General features: G+C 38.2%; 1 protein-coding gene across 7 annotated transcripts in view; it reads right to left on the reverse strand.

The window, feature by feature from the left end:
* The window catches only part of tead1b (TEA domain family member 1b), a 74,155-nt gene that overhangs the window by 44,282 nt on the left and 6,995 nt on the right, over nt 1-22,878 (reverse strand). For all 7 annotated transcript variants that reach the window (XM_084404237.1, XM_084404236.1, XM_084404238.1 and 4 more), the window contains one exon: nt 6,634-6,886. In XM_084404237.1, coding sequence (XP_084260363.1) covers nt 6,634-6,781 — 148 coding nt within the window. In that variant the 5' untranslated portion in view covers nt 6,782-6,886. The remainder of the gene's footprint in view (nt 1-6,633; nt 6,887-22,878) is intronic.

Genomic DNA, 22,878 nt, shown 5'->3' on the forward strand with positions numbered 1-22,878 from the left:
GGTGGCAAGACAGGAACATAATGACATCACATAATTTAAAAAGGAAACAGCCAAGCACAAGCCATTTGTAATTGTTTGTTACATGATTCCAAGATATTTCCATGTTTCATGATTCCTAGGATTTGTACAGGCTTTACACTTTTTCAGTGTCAAGTGTAGCCTATTGTTATTAGCAATTCATAAAATTTTACGTGTGAAGCGGATAAAGCTCTTTAAGGGTCAGTAACACACAGTAATGGCACAGTAGACAGCATTTTTACGTTGCATAATTTTTTTCCAAGTTATCTGCATCTCCTGCACTGAATCAAGCCACCCGTATAATAGCTGTCACCGTTCAAATTAATGCATGCTTCATACTAACTGTAGGCTATGTAATGTGTGTAAGCAGGGCTTGACATTAACACTCGCCAACCTGCCAAATGCGGCTGTGTTTGAATTTCGGCGTGGGATTGCATGTATTGCGCATAATTTGACTCATTCCCGCAGATTATGTGCTCACACCCAAAGTGTGCGCACATAAAGCCGTCTTTTAGCACTAAATTGAGTTCTTATTGCGCTTAAACAGTCAAATACACACAAAATAATGTCAAAATGCCAGTATTGGCGAGTATTAATGTAAACACAGTCGGTTATTAAGTATATATCATAAGTGAATGTAAACAGTTGAGAAAGAAAACCACTAGCCACAGTGGCTGGTGAGCATAAAAGTCATTGTCAAGCACTGTGTGTAAGGCTCCAATAAAATTATGATAATTATTCCCTCACGAATAAATCTTTCAATGAGTAAAAATAAAATTATGTGTATAATAACATATTTACATTTATATTTTTAATTTCTAATTTCTCAGGTTCAATATGGTGCTCTTTGAAGAAAGTGGCTGAGAGAGATTTTCACCTTTAAAAAGATGCAGTCGAATCTTGTTTACGTGAAATAAGCTGATATGACAGCAACTCCAGGATGAGCTTCAAAGACCCTAACAATCCTGGATCATGTCAACAGTAAAATCCAGATAACTGAGTAATCCACATACAGAAAATGGGCCCCCTGTTCTGAACATCACTGAATTGAAATTAATTGTTGTGGACTGAAGGACCACAAAGGTATTTGTGTTTATTTTTGAATGTAATAATAAAATGTGACTTATACACACCAATATGACTTTTTTTCTCTTGACAATGCAATTTTGACCCTGTGTGACTTACAGTATAGTCAGGTGTATAGTCAAGTTATTTTCCAGAAAATACAGTATACAGATTTATTGTAAGTATTAATTTCCATCTATTTTATTTAACTTGCAAAGTTTTGACATTTTTGTGAGGCAAAAATATTATGCATGGATATTGATGACATGAGGTTAAAACACAATAATCTTTTGTCAGGTAACTTGATAAAGCAACAAATGATAACCTTTTCCATGACAAAATATCAAGTTTTTTATTAAACCAGTGATGTGACATTTTGTCAATCACCTTGGCCAAAATCTCATTTGGTTCAAAATGCTGCTCTTTACAACTGTACGTCAAACATCAAATGTGTTCTGATTCGCTGTGATTGTGTAATGTCACACAGAGGCTTTGCAGACAAATTTCTAGTTGCTGAAAATGTTACTACTCATGGTGTAAGATGAACTGGCCGAGTGGACGACCTGTCATCCAGACTGTTGCTTTGGCTTATGTGGAATGTAACGTCCCTTTTCTAGAGCCATTAAAGTCAGTTTATTTATACTTAGAGGATTTCTGCCTACAGACTTTCTCTATATCCTCAACATGATCCCCACATACACTCACTGTAGCCTCCAATTGCTTTGTTATTCGTCTTTTCTTCAAACAGATTTGTAACAGATTATGAGAACAACCAAAAATCTCCCAAAGACAACAATCCCGAGGTCTTGCTTTTAAAAGCATCAAGTCAAAACTTTGTTGGCAGGGATTTGTGTACAAATCTAATTCATCTACAGTATGTGATCATCTGCTTGTAATACGTGTAACAATGCGACCCGTGACTGTGTGCTGCTTTCTTGTTGTCTCTGCCTGTGGTCTGGAGGACTGTGAAACATTACTCCTGAGGCTATGATGGACATCGCTGTTGAGTAAACATGAAACCAGACACCCTGAACAGCTGCTAAAGCTGACCTCTAGTCAATCCCTGCACTCTCAGACAGGTCAGCACACCAGCTCTCCACTGCTTACGTGGTCAGGTGATTTTTGTTGATATAATTTCCTGTTGGATCTATAATGACTCACATGCTACTTCCTCTGTACAAATGATGTACAAGAAACTGTAATAGAAAATGCACCACCGTTTCATTATTCAGTATTGTTTCACTCACTATAAAATTCTCTTCCTGACTGAAAAACTCTGTTCTTAATCAGTATCTTTTTTTTCTAGTAAAAATGATACCTATATTTAACAACAATAAGCAGAAGCAAAATTGTTTGTCAAGATTTCTTCTGAAAGAACTGTCTTGAATATGGTACAGTATACAGCGGTATTTTGCAGTTTCATTAACTTTTTTGAGCAATAACCTTGAAAAAAACAATACATTTCATTAATATGGACTATGCTAAAAACAAGCGACAAATCTGCTAATGCAACTAAACTATATATATTTACTTTATACATACATCAAAATGTTACAAGTACACTACCATTCAAAAGTCTGGAATTTTTGTATCTCCAATGATGCATTATCTGATCAAAAATACAATAAAAACAATTACAATTTTGAAATATTACATTTTTAAAGGTATTGCGGAGGATTTTCTTTTTCCGGGTGGATCATCAAGACTATTGGTCCTCCTAGTTGTCAATCATTCTGGTGATATGTTTACGTAAGGCCGTCGTACGTGCTCGTCCCTAGGTAGTTTTCGCTTTCTGCGCATGCGCACTTTCAGGTGTATATGTGTGGTGAGCTACGGTTTCAGCCATTCATTGAAGCTCGCCCGTTTTCACCGGGTTTTTTTCAAAATGTCTGAGGGTCGCAAGAGAAAAAGTGTCTACGAATTGTATGACAAGAAGAGAAAGGCCTCTGAAGAAAGAAACAAGACCAGAGTGTTTTTGGGAGAATATTTCACACGCTGGCGTGCGCTAAAAGCACATGTTGGGCTTCCCACTGATGCCTCAGTCACAAAGTTTCTACTCGACAGGTAAAGGAAAGTAGGCTTGTATGAGCCATGCCAACAGCAACTTGTAAACAGAGCGTGCACGAGGAGAACTAGGCTCGTGCATGCTCTCTCGTGCACACGTTTAATAGGCGTTCCCTCTCGGGAGCAGGTAGAGTGTTGCGCATGTGCATTTGTTCAAAAAGTGGAGAGGGCGGTTCTTTTCTAAAATTCGGGAAAATCCTCCGCTATACCTTTAAATAACTGTTTTTTATTTCAATATATATTTTAAAATGCAATTTATTCCTCAGATGGCTAAGCTGAATATTCAGCAGCCATTGTTCCAGTCTTCAGTGTCACATGATGAAGTCACGGTATTCCAAATATTAAAGAGCAAAAACCATTTTCAACATTGATAATTAGAAATGTATCAAGAGAGGTGCCAAATCAGCATATTAGAATAATTTCTGAATGATCATGTGACACTGAAGACTGCAGTAATGATGCTGAAAATTCAGCTTTGATCACAGGAATAATAACATTTTAAAATATATTACATAAGAAATTGTTTCTTTAAAATTGTAATCATATTTCAAAATATTACAGTTTTTTCTGGATTGTTCATCAGATAAATTAGCAGCTTCTGTGAGCATAAGAGACTTCGGTAACACACTAGTTTAGGGTCCAATTCTCACTATTAACTAGTTGCTTATTAGCATGTATATTACTAGGATTTTGGCTGTTTATTAGTACTTATAAAGCACAAATTAATGGATTACTCTGCATGACCTTATTATACACCCCTAATCCTACCCAATACCTAAATGTAACAGCTACCCTATTAACTATTAATAAGCAGTGATTAGGAGATTATTGAGACAAGAAATCATAGTTAATAGCTAATAGTGAGAATTGGACCGTAATCTAAAGTGTGACCGAGACGTCATTCAAAAACATAAAAAAATAGTGTAAAACATTTGTTGTAAAATTTATTGTAATTTAATTACATAATCTGGCTTTAATTGGTTGTTTTTGCATTGAATTCTATAACATAATAAACAAAACTCTCTTAATATCAGTCTGAGCAGTAGTGACTCATACACTTGGACTTGGTCATTTAAAACTGGTCAGCCAAACCTATTTCCTTGCTTTAACTGTTAACGGAGGGAGTGAATGAAAGTGAGTTTGAGAGCAGAGGGTGTGCAGGGTGGCCCAAAACACTTTCTTACTGTGGCAGCTGAGAGGCTTTGCTGCCACTCCTACACTTTACATTTCATTTGGCCGGAGGGGTCACATGACAGCTGCAAACGAAAGCCCAGAGGGCCTTCTGCTTTCACTTGACACTGACAAGCTGAGAGGGACTCCAACACCGCAGAAAGAAAATATTCCCTCTTTCCATGACATCACCCTGCCAGGAATGGAGGAAAGGGGGAGGACGGCAGGAGAAGGAGAGGAGAGGAGAGGAGGAGGAGGAGGGGGGTGGAGGAGGGGGTGGCACAGCTGGTGACAGCCGCAGTACCATCTGCTCCTGACTAATAGTTCATGCTGCTTTACTTACACTCCCACTACTCAACAACAACCCAACGAATGGGAAGCCTGCTGCAGAGGCCCGCGAAGACTTCAGAGATTCCCGATTGACAATTATTCTCATCTTCTCCACCCTCATGCAATTCCTCAGAGCCTTCAGTTTCACTTCTCACTTCTCCTTCGATCACCTCTGGGGCCAATCCAAGCAGCCTGAGTGTTGAGGCTACATCGTAAGGGATTCGTGATGTTACCTTGTCATGTGACATTTACAATGTGTCTTAACCAGATGCAAAGTGACAAGTTTCCAGCAACAAGTCGTTTCCCTGTCCACAGTAAAAGTCAAATATATTTCAATGGAAAAACGGTGTTCGCAATCCATATTACTCCTATAATGTGAAGTGAAACAGCGTATTCAATAAGAAAAAATCTGGATCTTGAATAGTGCTGAAATGTGAAAAATACGAGGGCCTGGTGACGTCAATAAAAAAAAAGTAAAGTGGTTTCAGAAAACAAAAAGCAAGTTGCAAGCAAAACTATGCATATATCAATAACATTTTGTCCACTACCAATAAGCCAATGATTAATAAATTGTGACTTTGTTAGAATGTGAAACTATTTTGTCCAAAAAAAAAGGAAAATAAAACATTTAAACACTTATTTAAAAAAAAAAGTTATAATATTGTATTGTATCATTTATTTATTTGTTTGTTTTTTGGGAGGAGAGGGTCTAATTGCAATTTTTCTGATAAAAATTTAGATTGCAATTTAAAAAAACAGTTTTGTTGTGCTTGTTTGTAGGGTACAATTTGGCCATATATATATTTTTTTTATTATATATGAATATTGCTATAAAATAATAATAATAATATAAAAATTACTATTGTAATATGTCACTGTAAAAAAATAAAAATAATAATATAATTACCTTTTAAATTAAAATACTAATACTTAAGGATGTCTTAATTCATTTTCAAACACTCAACCATTCAACTTTTATTTTGACAGAAGGGAGCTTATCTTTTGTTTACAAGTGCTTCTCATTGTATGGAAGTATGTATCATGCATCCCAACAGATGTTTTCCTTTGGAATGACCTGAATTACGGCCAACAAGACCAGGAACATGTAGCACAAATGTATGACAATTTTAATTTCCTGTTGATTTAATATACAGCCACTGAGCATGATTTTTGACTGACTAGATTTCACCATGGCTGGGGAAATTGGAACCAAGTGATCCTAAGTGATCAATGGTTGTGACTGGTTAGGACAAAACCTCAGATGACTACTGAAGAGATTTAAAGGGATACTTCACCGATTAGCATTAAGCTTTGTATCAGTAGAAACCATCGAATGACCGTGCTTCCCCCTGAGACGAGAGATTTCTGTATTGTGTGTCTGGAAAAAAACCTCCGATGACGCAAAAATCGTAATTTCGCGTCATTGGAGGCTTTTTTGGCCCGAGGCGAGAGACTACAGCCAGTAGGAGGAGCTCGTTCTGCATGTTTTCAACCCGCCCATAGGGGGATCTCACGATAAAACGCCGTCTTTTCAGTTTTGAGTCAACTAATAGCCTAGCTGTATCATTTCTTCCGATACTGCCCTCTGTTACCGGTAGGAGTGGCTTGGGAAAGGCCTCGTAGGGCAGCAAAGCAAGTGCATTCTGGGAGTTGCTGTTTTTCATCCACATGAGCCAAAAATAAATTTTCTGGCTTTTCTCAGTCTAGAAGGCACCAACTTCTAAAATAATTTCACATTTCTACTACATAAATGACCCAATTTAAATACACATTCATCTTTCCAGTGGTGAAATATCCCTTTAACACATTCAACTGGTAAGAACAAGGTGTTATTTTTTGCTATATTATAATTTGTCAACTGAGCCACACCAAAATTGACACCTTGCATTTTTCTGTTAACTGTTGAATGGTTGCCTGAAGAAACAAAGAGATTGTTTGTGGCCGTATCCTGTATGGTATAGTTTGGAAGAAACACTGTGTTCTTACCATACATCTTGCCTTCATCCGAGAGGATAATTTTGCGGCGTCCACAGGGCGGGTAGATGGCCAGTGCCTCCTGGAAGCTCTGCTCTATGTCAGGGCTCCACACCCCCTCAGCGTCATTGTCAATGGGCTTGTCTGCTGAGTCGCTCATCCTCTCAATATCCTCGGCAGAGCTTTCACTGCCACTCCAGCTGCTGGGATCAATGGTGGCGGTTGGGACCTCCAAGCCGAAGCCTGGAGCAGACTAGGGTGAATCCTGGAAGACAATAAACAGAGTTGTGGTTACTCTCCTGCACGGATATCTGCTGGTGAGATTTCAGGTGATGGCATTATTCGCTGGTAGTATCACTTTAAACTCATGCCACTGGTTGAGCCAGAAAATGAAAGACCACTCAAACAAAAAGAGGTTTTAAAGATGTTGCACTATTTGGTGCATTCAATGAATGGCTTACTCATAGTTGTCTAAATAGATTAAACTGGACTTTGGTTTAAAGTATTTTAACACTGAGAAAACTTCAGCTTTAACTACATTTCACTTTAAAATGCTCTTTTTGTTAAATTGTCAGTCAAAGTGACAATAAAGGTAGCGCTCCCTAAATTACTTAGACTTTTTCGTAGCATTATGACAGCTTGAATTTTGAAGACATGCGTCTAAGATTGCTGCAACTTAAATCCAATTGCCTGAGGAAATTTTCAGACTAGAAGCTTTATCCTTAAACATTTCTTAAAACCACCAGACATTTCCATAAAAAAACATAAATTTCATCTGTCGAAAGGAGAACAATCTCAAACTCAGTTGCCCGGTTTCGAGTTGTCCCTCTTTGTCAGCATCCAGGGCAATATTGCCCTCATAGTCATATGAATGAATGAAAATTAAATAATGATCTACCATCTACTCTATAAAGTAAATAACTTGAGCAACATACATTAGTGAAATCTAATAAAAATGTTTTAAAAAAACACACAAATCAAGTAGAAAAACAAACATGGCCATCCAAATATGTAGGCTAGTCATTTGAAGACGATTTCATCTAAGTGTCCTTCTTGGCCCTAATTGGGACCCTAAGCCCTCGCGATCTTCCTCCAAGTCCACACTTTCGTGACGCAATGCCGCTTTGACTGTCGGGTAGAAGTCAGCTGGGTTTAGATGTTGTTGTCCCTTTCTCAAGGGCACATTTGTGATGGTGCACTTTTTTTAAAAACCACTGCACAACCATTTTACCACTGTATCGCAAGTATGAGTGAAAACTGGATTTTCAAGAAGAAAAATGTAGGCTGATATTTCATTTTAAACAAATGTTACCCTTCCAAAAGATACACCTTTGTACTTTATTTACCTCTAAAGGGTGCAAATGCTGTGCCCTCAAGGTACATATTAGTACCTAAATGGTAAATATTAGTACCTTTTTTGAAAGAGTACCGTCACAGTGACTGCTTTTTACCTTTTTGTTGTTGTTGTTGGTTTTCTTTCTTTTTTTTTCTTTTTTTTTGAGGGAGTGTATACATCAAAAATGATTGGAGCCTGAATGGAGGTTGGTGGTTGGAGTGAGGAGTTCAAAAAGTAAAATGGATTTGTGATGTCAGCTGAAAAAGAAAGTCGTAGATGAAGAGCAAGTTATTATAAAGTTATAAAAAAAGTGTTCAATGATTTACTGATGACAGTGGATGCTGGTGATTCAGCAGTGTTAGTTTTATTAGACCTAACTGCAGCTTTTGATACAATAGATCACACGGTACTGCTTTCGCGGCTAGAGGAGTATGTAGGGATTCAGGGGAAGGCCCTAAATTGGTTTAAGTCATACCTGACTGCTAGAGGCATGGCAGTAAGATTTGGCTCGTATACATCGAGATCGACATTACTTATTAGTGGTGTGCCACAAGGCTCTATCCTGGCCCCAATGCTCTTTTCGCTTTATATGCTCCTGTTGGGAGACATTTTCAAGAAGTATGACATCGCATTTCATTGCTATGCAGATGACTTGCAAATATATTTACTGTTAATAAACGGAAATGGTACTCTGATACTCCCAGTCTGTTAATGGAGTATCAGGAAGAACTTTGAGATCATCAACTCAAAATTTGCTGCAAATTCCAACTTAAGTACAACTTAAGACACATTTGTTTGCCATGGCCTATTCATCCTTTTGATGATAATTTTGTATTATTTTTATTGTTTTTATTCTATTACTATTGTACTATTTTGTCTTACTGAGTCTTACTACAACATCTTACTGAGATGGTGTAAAGCACATTCGTTAACGTGTTGTTTTAATAGTGCTATACAAATAAAAGTGACATTGACATCATTACAATATGATAAAGTTCACAAAGACAAACATTTTGTTCTTGGGAATAACGTGCTCTAATGAGTCATGCACGATCAGGATAGGAACATGCATTAAGAAAGTAAATAAAGTCCATTTTAATATCATGTTGACTTTAGAAGGAGACAGCAACTTCCCAAGTACCAGCCCTGAGCTTTGGCCCCTACTCCAAATCACCCCATAAACTGGGGTCATAAACGGTAAAAATGTAATTTCCTCTTGAAAATATTATATTCTCCACTCAACTTCACATGAACCACTCAATAGGTCCAACATGCAACACCTCCAAGAACTCATGAGCATTCTTGAAGACTCTCCCCTCTTCTCCGTTTATCACTCCACCCCTTCCCCCACCCTTCCGACAGCTTCCTCTCTACGTGCCTTCTTCCATTCAGGCAGCACAAGCTGTTGTGATGTGGACTAGCAGCATATGTTTCTTCTAGAATGTCAGTTCACGAGGGGGGAAGGGAGCAGGCTGTTGGAAAAAAAAAGGGGGGAAACGCTCTGGGAGAGTGGAGAGAGCTTTTACTGAATTCCGTGTTTGTGTGCTGAATGCTGACACTGCAGAACAGACTCACAGACTGATGAGAGAGGAAAAAAAGCCTCCCCTTTCTGACCACTAAATGCTTTGGGCCTTCATGCTCCCCCACCCCCCCCTCCAACAAAACTGAATAATGAACTACACTGGTAATCACTTCCAGCACTGCTGCAAACATAATGTGGTTGTTCAGTGCAGTGCCTCATCTTGGAAGCGCATTCTCCCCCTCTATCAGATATACAAACTGTTTAAAGATGGCCAGTTTGAGGGGAACACTCAGGAGCTCAGCATAGATAAACATGTTTACTTCGGCTATCCTTGCAGTGCTGGCTTCCATATGCTAACAGAAAGCCTTCTTGAAAAATGGCTGCCATTGGTCCCTTGGCCACGTGTGGCCTACTTGAGAGCGGGAGCTAAGGCCAATGTCTCAACACGTCTGTTTCGCCTGATGGAGTTTGACTTCCCTATAGAAAATACCAGTGCTTTCGAAGTGACATGAACAATCCCACTTTAACAGGTAGATTCAGTTTTGCATTAGCTGAAAAAAAAAAGTTTTGTGCGTCTGATTTGAGCTAAAGAAGCACAATCATTGTTGTCCAGTTTTATTACTGATTTGGAAGACATGTTATTTAAACTGAAATGTGCCCCCATTCAAGGTGCTATAATTGCATGACTGGAAATATCTGCCTTGAGATTTACCTTAAAAGGGACGTTGCCATAAAAGTCACTGATTTTCAATAGTTGTTTTCCATTTTACATGCTGTCTATCCTTTAGTATGCAAGATAAATGTATTAGTGCACTAATAGTAGTAAGCCAAAGTAATGTGGATTATGTACTTCTGCTAATATTGCCCACAAACCCTGTGCATCTATGATAGTTCACTTTTGGCATTTTATGTAAAAAGTGGCGAGGAATGCCGGAGCTCCCATAGCAGTTTTTAAAGGTTTGAACCTAAAAGTTAAGAAAGAATTTCGAAATATGCTAACAAGTAAGCATTAACAGTAAGACTTTGGTATCAAGATGCAATTGGCAACACTTTATTTTAAGGTGGCGTAGTTACTACATGTACTTCCTATAGTAATAACAGTAAATTATGCATAATTGCAAGTTACTAACCCTAACTAAATCGTAACCGTAACTGTAACTCTCTATAGTGAGTACATAGTTAATTAATATTACTCAGTACTTATGTGAGTAAGTACAATGTAACTAAGTCACAGTATGTCCCAATTCTCCCAAACACTATATGAACTTTCACCAGAGAAGTACATACTTTCACTTAATACTACTAATAAAGGTAATTTGAAAATCAGATTTTTTTGATAATATTGCAAACTCTAAGTAAAGCAGAACCATTTTTCTATTTTAAATGACTTATCATCTTTAGCAAATGAGCATATTTTCAAAAGATTATTTAAGCCTTGGTAGTAAAATGCAATAGAAATTAAAGCTTAATTTGCACAAGATGAATGCAAAGTTTAAACTGCACAAGATGAATGCTCAGAATAACACTAGGCCATGGCAATTTCTAACCACTCACTGCTCTGAGTTTTATCACCAGACCAAATGGATCTACTCTGAATTTACATTTCCACTTACATTAATTGGAGGTTATTCTGCCTTTGATGGTAATGGAAAGTGTAGTAGCTGGTTCTAGATAGGCAGCCGCTTTTAGTGGAGAGAAACAGTCAGTCTGATGCAGCGGATCACAGCCGCTGGACCGGGCTTATACGGTTGGGTTAAATGTTAGCGACTAAACCATGGGTTGCATCGAAGGCCAGTTACTTCTAAATGTAATATTATATAAGCAATGTTTGCTGTTGCAGATCAAACGTGAAATGAACATGCATTTACAGAAACAAGTGTTAAAGAAGAAAAATCAATAGCCTAAAAACAGCCTAATCATGCTACATGGCTGAAGTCCCTCGATGATCATTTAGCCTTCGATACGTCAACGTAACTGATTCACCTCTGCCACTATTTCATGCAACATCTCTCATGGGGATCCCAGATCAATGCCGCCTAAAAGATAATGATAATTTCCGCCTTGTTCGAGAGCGCTGCATTATTGGATTACTTCAACATGCACAATAAATGGGAGTGTGATTAAAGCAGGATTTTATCTTTTAGCCTTTTCCCCTGCAATTGATAAAGACGTCATTCATCAGATGTGAGCAAGAAAATCCTTCGACGAGATGTAAAAGGTGTACAGAATGTGCTGACTCTTTTGCAAAAGTGAACAACATTTAGGAAGACAACTCTAATAGACTTTGTTTTATATCAGGTCGTTTTGTAATTGTAAGTGCTCTCAGAAATATTCCACAGCAAACTGTCAGTTCTTACACGTCTTGTCTAAATAGAGACAAACAATAGGTAAAACGTTTGCTAGAGCTTATTAAATTTACGTCTGAGAGAGACACAGACATAACTTCACGAGGAAAATTGAAAATACAAGGACGTTTGCCTCATGAGGAAATTCTACATTTCAGCAAAGTAGTTTTTACACCTAAACATTTTCTAGTGCTGTCACAATAATAGAATTTGAGTAGTACCAATACCATTGAAAACAAAGTAAACATGAATATGCACTTAAAAAAAGTTAAATATTGATATAAAAACAAATTTAATTAACATAAAACAATGCCATGTAGCCTTTTTTCAGGTCAATTTTTGGCATAGATTTCACTTCACTAAATATTCTGTATGCTACAAGGGAAGTATATAGAGAGAGATATTATTAAATATCTCTTTTAAAGTGTATATGATTTATAAGATGTATATAATGTATTAATACCTCCGTAAAATGGCGTCTTGACCACTAAGTGCTTTTGATTCACACATGCAGCCATTACGGCAAACGCTGAATCCAGAATCTAATGCAAAAGTTTTATAATCTTACCTGATGAAAGGACTAGATGTAACTCACAGAAAGCAGTAAACTACTGCAAAGATTGCAGAATGTCAGACAAAGTGAGATTTCCTTATGGTGCAGCAGCTCACAGGCACACACAGCCAAAAAGCCTTGACAAATGCATTTTGGCAAGAGTGAAAAAGGATGTAGCTGGAAGGCTCTCCATTTTGATTCATTAAAAATTACACTATAATGGAGAAACAAGTCCTGCTCTGTGCTCAAACAATGTGCGCACCTGCAAGTTGTGTGGAGTGCACACTTACACACAGTACTTAAAGGAAAAAACCTTTTTTGCTAATTTATCCTTTCCTTTTCCAAATTCTGCTTCTCCCAGCCCAAAATTCATTCACTGAAGAAAGTGGATCAGATGTTGAAATATTTCTAATTAAATGTTAACGTTATAAAATGTGATGAGATTTAGTCCTTCATCTGAATGCCCACTTTTTTGCATTCATCTTACGGAAGTATGTAAAACCATTCTGTGAATAAACAGATGCATAAAAAGATGTTTTGAATATATATATATATATATATATATAGTATAAGTTTTTAAAAGTGATGCACCGAAATGAAAATTCTGGGCCGAAACCGAAAATTTAGGATGCACTTGGCCGAAAACCGAAACTGAAGCCGAAAATAGCTTCTTTTAAAAACGTATACTATATATATATATATATTTTTTTTTTTTTTCTATAAATAAATATAAATAATAATAATATAAATAATAATGCCACGCGCTTTGGCACTATCATCTGCAAATTTCTTAGTCTTTTCAAAGAGTGTGGCCACCGAGGGTGTTTGTGATGTAGTTGGGGTACTTTTAACCAATGTTGTTTTGCGGTACTCCTCATGTTCAATTGGATGTCGTGATTTCAGGTGGTGTATCAAACCTGTTGTCGAAAAGTTCTTTGGCACCGCACCTCCTCTTAAGATTTTTGCAGAACAAATGTTACATATTGCAACTTTGGTGTCCTCATCTGAAACTTTAAAATACTTCCATACCGCTGACATGCTTAATCTTCGATAGGCAGACGCGTGATAACAGCTCGACCGTGATTGAAACCTACGGATGGGAGGGGCGGGTGACATTCATTTTCGGTTTTGAAAAAAAAAATTCGGTTCGCTTTTCGGTTCACCCCTAGTTTTGAATATTATTATTTTACTGGGATGCAGAAGATATTATTGCCTTGAACTGTATCAAGCATGACCTTGTTGGATTTATGGTAATAAATAACACTGCTTCTGAAATTATCACATAAAAAAAAGAAAAAAAAAAAAGAATATTTCACAAACAATTACAAATAAATGGCAAGTAACACGTTGAATTAAACATGAAGTAGTTTCTAGTAATCTTTCCTTACAATTTCCAAAAATACTATATTTACAGTGACAACTGCTTCTAGGAAGCGATTCAATAAATATGCTTTTAGTCTGTTGTTCAAAACTTGCATGACAAGAATGATCATGATTATGATCACACTGTTATTTTGAATTCCCCCCCCCTCCATTCTTCATACAGTATATGGCAGCTGCCAATCAAGTTGTAGTTCCCTGTAGTGGCCTGAGGCACTGTTAACCCTCTTGCACACATTACAGACGTCCACACTCATTCACGGCTCTACCTCTCTATGCAAACATGTGCGTGTATACGTGAGCACTTTTGTGTTAGTGTGCTCAAGTGTGTCAGCACATTTGTGTTACATTATAAGTGTGTGGCGCTGATAATACACCAGCACATCTGAGCCAGGATGTGCCCAAACATGCCTCCTTCACAACTCGATGCCATTATATACTCTCTGCCACAACAACTCCGGAGCTCGGGATACGGAAGAGAGAAAACCTTTGAGAGGTGACACAGAGAGCATTGAACATGTCTGTGGGGGCGTTTCATCACTGTCATTAAAGTGCACACATGCCTCCATGGTGCGATTATTCTGATTATTTAAAACCAGGAAAAGCGAGTCACATATGGGAGAACAACGTATAAACCTGCTTAATACTACTGTGAGTAAATAGAATTAATGTAATCTGCTTTTCTGCAGGAGTATTGAACATATTGCATTGTTAGCATATGCTAATTCATTTATTGGTTAAATAAGGTCTATCTCAAATAATGTTTACAAATGTGCTCTTTGAGAGGTTACTCTTTTGTGGTGGGAATTTGCATCTCAATAGCATATTTGTGTTTGCGCATCTCTTGTTGTAGTGCTGTGCGCTCTGCTCCGAGTCTCATAAGGTATCACACAGCCATTTTAATAATTTCACAATGTCTAATACCAAAAACACCAATTTGCATGTTCATGTCACTATTACATCAGACTCTTCTGGATAATTACCAGATCCTTTCTGTGGAAGAAATCTAAATATGGTAAAATTCGTTAAATGAAGTTGAGAGTACTACACGAAAGCATTATAAAATTGCAAGGGGCAATGCATGCGCAGAACTTTGTCTATGGCGAGGTTATGAATTATGTGGATAACTGCAGAGCTTTCTCTGTTAATTCGGAGGGTGCTGATTACAAGCAGCTCTAGTTTTTCTTCTGGCATGTTTGCTGGGAATTGCAAGGTCCTGTTCACTGTAAAGCTGCTTTGAAATAATACATATTCTGAAAAGTGTTATACAAATCTATTACATTGAATTTAGTCAATTAAACAGAAAACATAGCTCAAATAATTAGGTCTTGAAAGAATCTGAGGAGAAACGTATCAAGTTACATTTTTCTGGTTTAAAAGTGAAAGCATGCCATTGTTTAAACCACTAAAAATTGCTGAAATACAGCCTGGAACCAGACCAATTATACAGGGCTTCCGATTTAGACTGATTAGTCAACTAGTCGTTCAGGCAACACACAGGCCATTTACACCTGGTATTAAGATGTGTTTTGGTCGATCGGATCACAAGTGGACGAGGGAGACACATTCCCGTTCACACCTGGTGTTTTAATCCGACTCTTTTGTCCACTTTTAACCACTTCTGTCCTGATTTCTTCTAGGAGAGGGTCTATGGACGGGTAAATGAATGTTTTTTTCAGATCTTTCGATCTAAAGGACGAAATAAGCTCACGCAATTTACTTACGAACGCGACCAGAGACGACAGAAAAACACACGGAGAGCATCAGCCGTCGTTTCTGCTCTGAAGCCGCAAGACCAGCCGAACGCTGTGAGTGTGTGTTAGAAATCAGGAATGGTGAGAGAACATTGTGCTTGGTATGTTTTTTTGTCTTAAAACTAAAGTTGGGTCCCCAGCCAAAAAAGTTTAAATCTTGTCTGGCTAGAGCGCTTCCCATAATGTTACGCATTAGATCAGTAGACGGATAGAAGACGGTCTTTTGTGGCTGTTTGAACTCATTCGATCACATGAGCGTTTACACTACGAAAGCAATCCGGTCGAATGCGTTTTCCACTGCCTCTGGAAGTGGTCGAAAGTGGACAAGCTCAAAACGTTTTAGACCCCGTTTACACCTGTATTTAGCGTCGTCCACTTGTGATCCGATCTTAATAGCAGGTGTTAACAGGGCCACAGATTAGTCGACTTTGAAAATAAGCACATTTCTCTTTATCTGAACTTTAAACGCTGGGTTCGAAGGCCGAAGCAACAGCGCAGAACTTTCAGAGGTGCGAGATAAGTGGCTCTCTCCACTAACTTTAGCGAGACCGGCTTCCTACTTCTCTGCCTCTGGTCACGAGCCTGTCAAAGCCAAAGTCTGGTGTGCCACAGCCTGTTAGAACACTAATTATCACAGCTTCTAAGAGGCAGGAATGTCACCTGTGGAAACAGTTGCAGCCTTTACAAATAATTGCATGTTCCTATCTGCCCGTCTCCAGCACCATGGAAATGGTCTTATTAGCGAGATAAAGGAGGAAGCAGGCAACAAGTCAATGCCATGGTGAGAGCGGCCCATGGCTGCGACACGCCATGATGGGAGATGACACTTATCGACAGATTACATAAACCACTCAGGTTCTAGCTAAGCAGGAATTTGGCTCCCTAAATGAAGAGAACCAATTTCAGCCATCACACAGGGCCGGGGTAATGAAATAGAAGATGAGAGGTCTGAAATGTAATTTTCTGTGTGGACTCCTTTTGTGCCGTTATCTCTGAAGGTGCAATAATGGTTCAGTCAACGACTTTCGCTGACCCTGTAATGACCCGCAGTAGTTCAGGTCTCTGAGTGAAGAACTATAATTACCATATAATTACTAAATACCGCATATTGTGCATTATTGCTGGGAAATCTGAAGTATTTAAAAGTATGCTTGTTTGGAACAAGCAGCATCAAATTATGCATATTCATAGCAGCAGCGAGACATAACAGAGATTCCACACGCCACATCCGTCCTCCTAACAAATTCATTATCGCTGGAATGTGTGAAACAACTTTAGTACAACACATGAACCTTGAAAGGTAATTTTACTAATTTTTGAGTCGAAATTGAAAAGGACCATTCGATTTTCATTAACATTGTTTGCATAATAACATATTTTCACAGAAACCAAAAGTCTACCGTGATCAAAATCAAATCAAAATGCCAATTATCAGTTTCCTTGTTGCATATAACTTACTTATCAGTGGTGCGATATCTCTTTCTCTTTCTTTAACTTTTCTTGTTTCCTTTTAAAACATTTTTGAAATTAAACAGGAATATAAACATCATTAAAAATGCTTTTTCCCCAAAGTCTATAAACTCTACAAGAATCTCTGGTTGCGCCGAGAGAAAATCAATTGATCTGTTTTGTACTGGATCTTTCTGCTGGTTTCATGAATAAATCTAAAGTCCTAGAGCGTTGATGAATCAATGACAGAGTCTCTCACGACCAATCTTCTGAAGCAGACAGCAAAGGTCCAGTGGAGTGGACGGCCACTGGCGCTCTCCTGCTGGCAAGACCCAAGCGTTTATTTCATGCCTCTTTAAACCGGCGGGGTGAGATGCGGTGAAACCGTCTGATAGGATCCAACTCAAACCTGAGGCCTGAAGCCTACCGCCTGGTGCTGCAACTACGGGCCGCTTTGGGATCAATTTCTGTTGGGCAGAGAGCTGGATTGATTTACAGGGCCTGTCAAAACAACTTTCTCCACCTGCCTCCAATGCGCCACAATTATGTGCAATGTTTGGCCCATCACACCGATGGCACAAGGAAGGGCAGGGGCAGTAGTCCCATTTCCTGCCTGAGGCTCAAAGTAATATTTTACACACAAAAAATGAACATTTTGTCATAATTTACTCACCCTCATGCCTCATGTCGTTTTAAAGAATGTTCATTCTGCTCTTTTTCATACAAGGAAAGTGAATGACGATCCAAATAAAATGACACTAAAAAGAAGTCTACACTGCATTCCAAGCTTTACGACAGCTTTGTGTAAGGAATACACATAAATGTCATTTTAAATCCTGTTCATGCAACATGAATATGCACATATTACAAGACACAATAAACAAGTGACATATTCTGATGCACCATATTTGAACAGACAACAATGTAATTATCAAGAATAAACCATGAAAATTCGATTGACAAGCACGAAAATTCATTATGCTAAATATCTATTTGTGTTCCACAAAAGAAAATAATCAGATTTGGAATGAAATGAAGGTATTGCTTTAAATAGTACTAACATAATGTGACCAAAAAAAAAAAAAAAAAAAAGATAAATAATTCAATTATACCTCCAACCTTCTTTAGGATGCATTGGGTGACCTTTTAAAAAAGCATGTCTATCACAATACGCTTTGAATTCCACCGTCCCAACTTGCGAAGGTGCTAAACAACCAAGTGTGGAAATAGTGTATATAAAGGCCAGGTAATAAAAGCTGTGAATAAAACCTGCTTATCATAAGAGATTTCCCGGCCAAAGCCGAGGACACGGGCCGAACGACATGCGGTGAGGCATGAGGAATGAAATGGCAGTGATGAGCAGAGAGGCCATCTGCATTTCACAAGTCCCAGCATGTCAAAGACAGCGTCTGTTTGGAGTGCACCTCCATCTGTCATAAATCACTTCTTCTCAACACAGCACTAATGGCGGAAAGGTCACATGGAATTTTCTGACACGCTGTTTGTTTGTCATCCATCGGCAAAGGGATGCGGCCGTGTTTATTGGTGCCTCATGAGCAGCGGCGACCAGATGAGACCCAGCCATGATGGGCTCTGCGCTAACATGCTAGGAAAACCCCCCTGTCTGGTCAGGTTAAGCAATGTTATTTCAAAATACTGTTTCAAAAGAGCACAACTTCAAGAAGTTCACAGACAACCAACCCTGACTGTATTACAAAAAAGTGTTTCAAAACCTCTAATGTAAGATCAAAGGCCCTGTTTACACCTGGTATTAAGATGCGTTTTGGTCGATCGGATCACAAGCGGACGAGGGAGACACATTCCCGTTCACACCTGGTGTTTTAATCCGACTCTTTTGTCCACTTTTAACCACTTCTGTCCTGATTTCTTCGAGGAGAGGGTTTATGGGCGGGTAAATGTATGTTGTTGTTGTTTTTTTCAGATCTTTCAATGTAATGGATGAAATAAGCTCACGCAATTTACATATGAATGCGACCAGACGACATAAAAACATACGGAGAACATCAGCCGTCGTTTCTACTCTGAAGCCGCAAGACCAGCCGAACGCTGTGAGCGTGAGTTAGAAATCAGGAATGGTGAGAGAACATTGTGCTTGGTATGTTTTTTGTCTTAAAACTAAAGTTGGGTCCCCAGCCAAAAAAGTTTAAATCCCGTCAGGCTAGAGCTCTTCCCATAATGTTCACGCATTAGATCAGTAGACGGAGAGAAGACGGTCTTTTGTGGCTGTTCAAACACATTTGATCACATGAGCGTTTACACTACGAAAGCAATCCGGTCGAATGAGTTTTCCACTGCCTCTGGAAGTGGTCGAAAGTGGACAAGCTCAAAACGCTTTAGACCCCGTTTACACCTGTATTTAGCATCGTCCACTTGTGATCCGATCAACCAAAACGCATCTTAATATCAGGTGTGAACAGGGCCAAAATGACAATAATTTCCTTAAAGGGATAGTTCGCCCAAAAATGAAAATTTGCTGTTAATTTACTCACCGTCAGTTCATCCAAGATGTAGGTTATAGCTGATCGAGAACACTTACAATTGGTTTTGTTGTTGTAAACTTATGTAGTATTTAGGTTGATTCAATAATGTTAAAAAATATTGTTATTCAACAATATTTTTGAATTCTTGAATTTAGATTTGATCACATTTTCACATAAAAATTTGTAGTGTCATTTCTATAATGTAGATATACGGTTTAAAAATGTATATCATGATGTGTCAAAATACTACATCAAACTCCTTCAGCTGCAAACACTGCAAAATCCCCCCCAAACAGAGTTCATTCAAGTCAAAAAATGTTTTCTTACACCAACAAAAGTCATTTTTAAAGGGTCCAATCAAATAGAAAAAAAAATCCTTGAAGAAACATTTGTAGGTTACCACTTTTGTTCTAGTGCACTTAATACGTAACTACACTTGACTGTTTTTAGCTTAAATAATAATCAGTAGAGTTGAAGTGTGTAACTTATTGGTTGTATTGAAAAAACTGATTCTGCCTGCCATTGTTCGAAAAACAAGTCCCGCCCCCACACTGGCACATTTGGCTAAGCCAAAAGTAGACATTTCGAGCTGCTCAAACAAACTGAGCAATGTTTAGAAAGCACCACTGTTTACACAAATGCCTTACTTATAGGTGTCTCTGCATATAAAAAATGATGCTTAAATGCGATTTTATGCGATTATGCTTAAATAATTGAGAGAAGCAGAAATCGTGATCACAATGAAAATACGATTAATCATGCGGCCCTAGAGAATTCTGTAAGCATCTACTCACCCTCATGTAGTTCAAAACCTGTATGAAATACATTTTTTCACAGAACACAAAAGAAGATATGAAGAATGTTGACAGCCAAACAACATTGGAACGCATTGACTTAAGAAACACTGAGATATTTCTCAAAATATCTCATATTTTAGAAAGAATCTGGGGTGGAGTTAGCTTCACCTTAAAATCAACGGTTGAATGGCATAGTAAATGTTTCCAGCAACTGCAACCTTTATATTAAACAAAAAACCCAACCCCTGGAACTCTTAGTATTTGCATAAGGCATTGGAGAGGTTAAGCGGTGTTTACAAAGCCGAAGGCCGCACTGTAGCAAGATTTCAAACTCATTGAGCAGGTCCACTTTGCATACTAATGTTCAGAGGTATCTTAAAGTCTGTATCTTCCCCCTGTAAATCCAGGCCAGCTCCGAGGCAAAGGGAATCTGCCCGGGCTCCGCCGCTCATGATAACAATGCAGCAGCAATTAATGAAAGGCCTGCTAGGGATTTATTACGACGGAGAAGAACAGAATACGGTGCCAGAGATCCTGGACGCTCGACATTTGAATACAGGCCACAAATTATACACAGTTTCAGTAAATGAAGTGACTGAGTGTTTTTGTTCCACAGGCGTACATCTTCCTATTGCTAGCAAGGAACAGGGCGCACTAACCACTAGCGTGGCCAGCTCTGGGAAAGGAAGTTATTGAAGCCTGGATTTCCTGCTTTCAGCTGTGGCCAAGAACTTGGAGGTTTATGGCGGTTTCAGGAACTGACTCATCTAATGATTCATGGATCAGAGATTGCTTTTCACATGTGTCTGGTCATGGAAAAACTAGCTTAAATAAGAACATACAACATTTATGTACGCCAAAGACGGCTGAAGGGCACGATATTATTAGTCCTTCAGAATTTTTTTTTTTCAAGATGTTCAGATGCCATTTGTATCAACATTAATTTCTTCCACTGAACTGACTAAGCCCTCCATCTGGTTTGAGTTACTAGGCTTTAACTTTGAAATGTGGTAACTGGTCTCGCTAGTCTTTTCAGGTTTAACAACAAGCAAAAATGCTCTTGAAATGGCAGAAAATGTCTTCTATTACCAATGTTTCCTTAAAGAACACTCCAAAATTAAACTTCAAACTAAAGTGATCTGTATTTTCAAATTGCTCCGGAGCATTTTAGTCCATCACAATCACCACCACTGTTTACAGGCAGAATTTTTGTCTGTTTGATTTACATTTTTTACCAACAGTTGGGGGTAAACATGAAAAGCACTTGCAGAAATGGTCGTCAGGACCACGGTGTGCTCCGTAGCTGGCAGTCATTTTATGGCAGTTGTCCTGAAGCACATTTACTTACATGACGTCAGTGGCTAAGAGCCAGCTTTTCATTTTGGTGGCAATTTAGCTCAGCTTCTTTACAGGCTTGTTATTACAACTAAACAGCAGACCACACTCAGTTATTCCCTTGGAGAATCAATTTACCGTGGGTCATGCTTAGACTCCACAGACAACCGGTTTCGCAAAAGTATGTAAAAACGCTCGTCTCCGTGAGCATCCTAGTAAACACAGGTGCTTATGGCTTATAGGTGCATTCATGCCATGTCTTAATTACCGCATGTTGTAATTAGTGGTCGACCGATGTTGGGTTTTTTTGTGGCCGATATAAAGCCGATATTATTTAAAAATATATGTGACCCTGGACCACAAAACCAGTCACATGGGTCAAATACTTAAAACTGAGAATTATACATCATATGAAAGCTAGGATAGGACAATATTTGGTCGAGATACAACTATTTGAAAATCTGGAATCTGAGGGAATCAAAAAAATCTAAACATTGAGAAAATCACCTTTAAAATTGTCCATTTATGTTCGCGATTATGCTGCATTCACTCAATAATAATCAAAAATAAATGTTTTATATCTTTAAGGTAGGAAATGTACAAAATATCTTCATGGAACATGATCTTTACTTAATATCCTAATGATTTTTGGCATAAAAGAAAAAACGATAATTTTGACCCATACAATGTATTGTTGGCTATTGCCACAAATACACCCGTGCGACTTATGACTGGTTTTGTGATCCAGGGTCACATATATAACATATATAATTTATATTTATTTTAATCAATATTTAATAAATTATAAATTAATATAAAATAAATCTTTAAAATAAACATGCTTATACTTTAGATGACAACTTCTTGAATCTGCAATCCTACAACAGTATTTTTCACAAATAAAGTAATTGTTTAAAAATACATGAATATGTGAATAAAATGAAGTTAATCCTATGACAGGGCACTCAGTAATCTGGTCATTTTGTGTACACTGGTAATCATATTTTTTCAAATAAAGACAAGGTAACACACATTTTTACATACAGAACACAGTGAAAATGATATGAATATGACACAGTGGGCAACTGGATACAGTGCAGCATATTTTACAATTAAGGATTTAAAGTATGTTGATTGCGTCTCCAGTGAAGCTGAACTCTCCTGTCCGCATTCCCTTCGCACGGACCGACCGTCACACACAGTAACACGTTCATGCAGGCTACAAATGCACACTTCACAAGATCTCACATTTTTTGGGGATTTAAATGTTAAATCTCACAGCTGA

Source organism: Rutilus rutilus, assembly GCF_951802725.1.
Source record: "Rutilus rutilus genome assembly, chromosome: 3".
In the NCBI taxonomy this organism is placed as follows: domain Eukaryota; kingdom Metazoa; phylum Chordata; class Actinopteri; order Cypriniformes; family Leuciscidae; genus Rutilus; species Rutilus rutilus.